Genomic DNA, 6184 nt, shown 5'->3' with positions numbered 1-6184 from the left:
GAGAGAGAGAGAGAGAGAGAGAGAGAGAGAGAGAGAGAGAGAGAGAGAGGATGAGCCTGCAAAATTGTTCCCATAAAAAGCAAAAGTAGAAAGGCAATCAATAAACTTTCCTGTTACATCAAGCAATAGAAAGGCAATCAATAAACTTTCCTGTTACATCAAGCAATAGAGCAGGATAATTCTAAGAGCGTTCAACTATAGGGATACATACACAAGATTCGCTAGTCATGGATTTTCAAGGAGAAAAACAACATAGTTATCAATCATTAAGAACAAAAAAAATTCGCAACATAAACAAAAATCTGAACTGCGCTGAAAATTTGCTTTTACTTGGTAAGAATACTTAATGCTTTATTTGGATTTTGGTGTAAAGAATTAAAACCTGTCATGAAACTAACAACCCAAATTTAAGTGTCAAAACATAAACAATAAAGGGACTCACCAGTAATCTCTACAGGAACAAGATCCATTTTTAAAATGGTGAAAGCGACTTGCATCCCTCAAGACAATCTCCCTTTTTGTCACTGTTGTAATCATCTTTATAGCATCATGGCAATCATCACAAACTCTGTGTCCTTGCACCACTTGTAGCAAACTCGAGCTTGGAGTACTAATGAGACCAAAAGCAATAGCTAATCTTTCACTATGACTACCTGAAAACCTCTGTTCTTCCTCTTTCACATCAGGAAGTAAACATTTTCCTCCATGTGAGTAGCCTAATTTACCAATCTCCTTCATTAACTCTTCCAATTTCTTATAGATCTCGATGCTCTTTGGATGGGACTTATCGCCAAAGAGAAATTTATGAGATTGTTTCTTGATTTCAATCCAGCTACATGCCGGAACTAATCTCAAGCCTCTTCTTTTTAATGTTTCTAAAACATCGGCAGCCTCATCTGATCTCCCTGAACTATTATAAATATTCAAAAGAACGACATAATTGCCTAATTTTTGTGGCTCCAATCCATAGAGCTTCTTGGCTGCAAACTCTCCAAGCTCACGGTTTTTGTGAACCCTACAAGCTGTGAGCAGTGCACCCCACATGTTTCTTGTGGGTGGAAAAGGTGCATTTTTTATGAGACTAAGAGCTTCATCTAGGAGCCCCTCTCGACCTAATATTTCAATCATGCATGCATAGTGCATTGCTCTAGGCTTCGTCTTAGGATTATTTGACATACGCTCAAAAATCTCGTGACCTTTGCTTGACAATCCAGAGTAACTACAAGCATTTAGAACTGCAAGGTATGTTACATGGTTGGGTAGTAAACCCTCATCCACCAGTTTTAAAAACATGGCAACTGCTTCTTCACCCATTCCATGAACCCCATATCCCCCTATCAAAGCATTCCAAGTAATCAAATTTTTACGAGGCATCCTATCAAAGATATTTCGAGCATCCTCCATCCTCCCCCATTTACAATATAAGTCAACTAAAGCAGAGTTAGAAATTAAATCCATACCAAACCCATTCCGAATCAAACCAGCATGGATTTGCTTCGCGTGCTCTAAAGAACCCAACCGAGCACAAATGCTAATAACAATCGAGTACGTAAAGTGATCCATCTTCACACCGGAACCTTGCATCTCATAGTACAAATCAAGAGCCTCTTCACTATAACCATGAAGAGCGTATCCTTTTATAATTGAATTCCAAGCAACAACACTCTTCTCTTTCATCTCATCAAAAACCCATTTAGCCTCTTCAAGATGATCGCATTTACCATACATATCAATCAAAGCACAAGATACAAAACTATTATCGTAGAGATCCAACTTGAAACTAAGAGCATGTAATTGGTTACCAACAAAAGCATAGCTCGATCCAGATGCAGCCCTGATCCCATTCATCAGAGATCTCGAATCACGAGCATCCGAACACTCCGACCACATCATCAAAAACAGGTCAAATGCCTCATCAAAGGATCCCAAATCAAGTAGACCAGAAATCATTATATTCCAAGATGCAACATCTTTCTCAGGCATTTCAGCAAACAGTCGGCGGGCATCAGTAACTAACCCACATTTCAAGTGCATTAGAAGAACTCTATTCCTAATGTCCTGATCAAACTCAAGCCCACAATCAATCATATGCCGAAGCAACAATTTTGCGTCCCAATTCGATCGAAGCCCGATGCAGGCGGTGATCAAATAATGATAAGTTGAATCGGGGAGGGATTGGCCATTACATTGCAAAATCTCGAAAAGCTCGAGGGCCTCTCTGAACTTCTTCATGAACACCAGTTTCTCAATTTTCGTGCAGAGAGGAGGTTGAACCCGAACCTTGGGCTCATGGGTTTGAATGGGTTCTGGATTTTCAGGGATTTTTTGAGGTTTCGGGTTCAAAGCTGAGCATTTTACGATGAAAGATGGGAACTTCCGCCTTGGGGTTGAGAAATTTGTGATCTTTTTGAGGGTTGAAGGGAGATTGGGGAGTTTGGAGAGGCAAGGGTTTAGGGTTTTGGGATCTGAGGGAAGGTTGAAGAAGGTGGACTCCATTGGAGAGAATGGGGGAAATTGGAGAGGCCTGGACAGATGAAAATTAGTACGAGGACTGAGTTATTTCTCATTTATAAGTTTATTTATTTATTTATTTTCGTATGAGCATTGATAGATCCGCCCTTTTTTACGCCGGTGTTTTTTTGGACGGAGTCGGATCTAAAGAGAGAGTTGGCAGCGGCAGTTGAAAGTTCGTGAGCTGAAAGTAGGCCCCCACATCTTTAAAATTGCTATTTGGTCCCTCAAATCTTGTAAACTTTGTTTCAAATTATTCCCGCTAGTTTGTTATGGCTTGATTTTAAAGGAATATTCTATTTAAATCAGTTTTTTCCCGTAGAAACCACCTTTAAAATATGATAATTATACAGAAACCATCTTTTATTTTTTATGCATAAATTTTCTTTCAAATGAGTTTTTATTGTAATCAACCACTTCCTAGCCAAAATTTTTACTAAAACTTCAAAATACTCTAGAAAAAAACTCACATTCAAGTCACCATGATTTATTTTTTTTATAGGTCATTAGGATACAAATTGCGTGCCTTGAATTTGAAAATTTTAAATTATTTTTAGTTTTTTAGTAAATTTTTAACTGAGAGGTGGGTGATTTGCATCAAAAACCTGCTTTAAAGGTGTTTATTAATAAATTAAAAATAAAATATGTTTTTTATATAATTATCTTATTTTCGGGTGGTTTCTTGGGGAAAAACCCCTTTAAATTAACTTTTTGACTTAGAATTTCAGTTACGCCCTTTTGTTTGGTACCGAGCAAAACTCATATGTGATGCCCCAAGTGATATAGTCACACATCAGGAAAGTGTGAAAAAAAATTGTGTAGCTTACATAGCTAAGCCCCAAGACTCAAGTGTAATATCGGCTACTCGATTTTGGCCGTGGTTTGAGTCAAATAACGTGCTACACTTAGTAGGTCATACGGCTTGCAACGTGCCAACGAGCCCACGGGCCCGGAGGCGTGATAAATGGTATCGGAACAATTGCCGGTCGGAAGTGCGGAGCTAAATGCTTTGTGGGGCTAAGTGCTACACCGGGTGGGCACGGTGGTAGCCACATCTAAAGCCTGTAGTAGCCTTCTCTAGAGTCCATATTCCCTAGCGATATTGGGATGTATCAATTGTTATGTCGTGACGAGGATGTCGCATATGTAAGGTGGGGGCAATTGTGATGTCCTAGGTGATATAGTGTCACATCAGGATAGTGTGAAATGTTTGTGTGACTTAAATAGGTAAGTCTAAGACTCAAGTGTAGCATCGGCTAGTCAATTTTAGTAGTGGTTTGAGCAAAACTACGCACTACACTCAGTAGGTCCTGCGGCTTAGAACGGGCCAAGAGGCCCATCGGTCTGGGGCTTGACATCATAGGTGTTTCAATACCCCAAAGCTGTTCAAAACCTATAGACATTAAAACATCTTCCTTCCCAATTGTCACCTGCTCGCCATAATCCATTTCATGGTGCATGACTATCACTAACCTAACCGACAGTTAACACACATGACAGAAGTTATGATGGAGGACTAATTTGAAAAGTTTATGAGTTTTGGGGACCTAGTAGCAAATCTAATTATTTTATAGACCAATATCAAAATATTAAAAATGTAAGGGACTAATGTTAAAAAAACTATAAATTAGATTTTTCTTTTTTGCTTATACATCTATGACTTATCATATTTATAAATTTATGTCCTAAATCCGAGCATTTGACAATTTATCCATACATACATTGACATAGAATAATTTATCCACACGTACATTGACATAGAATAACTTCTCCCTAAATACATTGACATAGAAAACTATCCACTGGATACTAGATCGAATTAAGTTAAAGTACGTCTATCATTTGTTGCTATAATATTGTATCGTGGGTTAAGGGTGCACATTCTATCAGAAAACGTTTACATGCGAGTGGATCGTTCTATGCTCTTCCAGTAAAAAAATAGGAGCAATAAGGTAAATTTCTCAAAAGGCCAATTTGGTCCCTGTACTAGGCCTTCGTTCTCAACTTGATCACCGTACTTTTTTTTCCTCTCAAGTTAGGCCTTATTATACCTCTTATTATTACGTGTCTTATTATTAGGTGCGAAGTTAGTCCTATTTCAACTCTCTGTTAAAAACCCCGTTAAATATAAACCGTAAGACCAATAATACCATACCCACCTCAAAAGACCATCTCATATCTTATAATATAACGATCATATTATTCCTAAAAAAATCACGCATCCATGTTACTGTTAACTGACAAAAAAAAAAAAAAAAAAAAAACAGCTCCGTGCTGCAACGAGAGAACAGAGCCTGTCTCCAAATTGTGAGAGACAGAGGAACCCTAAAGTGATCACGATGAACTTGAAAGAAGATTAAACAACTAAACAATCAACGGCAAACGTGAATCTTGATAGGTATTTCATCAAAAATTCATCTTCTTCTTTAACTGTATGCTATAATATTAAGGGTCACCATATTCTCCGAAATTGATTACTTATTGGTTTGTTAGGTTCTCTAATATTCATCCGAAAAACGAGTTGAAAAACTTGTTGAGAAACTTTGAGAATCTTATGTGTTTAACGATGGTCTATCATATGCTCCAACGAGAAAATTTTTATCCGAGTCTGCAACTACATTTTTATTTGATGTAATTTAAATAGTTTGTAATGTTAGATCTAAACCAAAACTTGAGATCTAAAAACCATATAGCCATGATTAATTCGAAGAGATTAACAAGAATCTAAAAGAGCGGAAGCTTATACCTGAATCCATAGATGAAATCTTGATTTGGGTTTTTTGATGATCTTCTAACCTTAGGGTTTCTCTAAATCCGAATTTCTCTAGCTAGATGGGGGTGTAGAGAATTAGAGAATGTAACCCTAGGTTAGGGACCATAACCCATTATTTATAGATGTTGTACTTTTGTAATTTAGCCCCTCAATAAATTACAATTACAACCTAGTAACTGCACATATAACCCCATGATTATATTTAAATACACATTAACCCAGCTTAATTGATCACTTTAGTGGGTTATCCTGAAAGATAGCAATACACATTGATTAATCATATGTGCCCACAAATAGATTTATTAGATTAAATCCAACAATCTCCCACTTGGGCACCATATGATTCCTTAAATTGTGTATAACCTTATGAGCTCAAAAATTGCTATCACTGAAATGGTATTTTCAAACAATCTCGTCCATTGACTATATCAATATAGGATCAAAGCGGTCTTCGTCACATTTATCGTGACTCGACCCATCAATGGTCACATATACCAATACAATCAAATGACATAGATCAATCATGGATGTGCAGCATGAAAATTACATGCAATGTGATCAGTACATGTCTATTTTCAACTGGTCCTCCTTAGTGAGGTCAAAACCAAACATAATGTAACAGAGTGTCTTAACTGAATACTTTATTCTGATCAGACAATACAACCAAACATAAAGCACCAAAATTACAAACTCTCACTAAAACATAATATCCTCAAATAATACCACACCCATATGAGCAGTATGCTCATGAAAGACCTTAGGTGGTAATCCCTTAGTAAGAGGATCAGCTAACATGGAGTTTGTCCCAATGTGCTCTATGGATATTTGTCCACTATGTACCCTTTCTTTCACAACCAGGAACTTAATGTCAATATGTTTTGACTTAGTTGAGCTCCTGTT

The 6184-nt window shown here is 37.2% G+C and overlaps 1 protein-coding gene across 4 annotated transcripts in view; it reads right to left on the bottom strand.

Moving 5' to 3' along the window:
* Positions 1–2638, bottom strand: part of LOC109820073 (pentatricopeptide repeat-containing protein At5g50390, chloroplastic) — a 20256-nt gene extending 17618 nt beyond the window's left edge. For all 4 annotated transcript variants that reach the window (XM_020386141.1, XM_020386142.1, XM_020386144.1 and 1 more), the window contains exon 1: positions 443–2638. In XM_020386141.1, coding sequence (XP_020241730.1) covers positions 443–2496 — 2054 coding nt within the window. In that variant the 5' untranslated portion in view covers positions 2497–2638. The remainder of the gene's footprint in view (positions 1–442) is intronic.

Source organism: Asparagus officinalis, chromosome 8, assembly GCF_001876935.1.
Source record: "Asparagus officinalis chromosome 8, Aspof.V1, whole genome shotgun sequence".
NCBI classification, from domain to species: Eukaryota; Viridiplantae; Streptophyta; class Magnoliopsida; order Asparagales; family Asparagaceae; genus Asparagus; species Asparagus officinalis.
The sequence above is the reverse complement of the archived record's forward strand: the minus strand, read 5'-3'. Positions and strand labels throughout refer to the sequence as shown.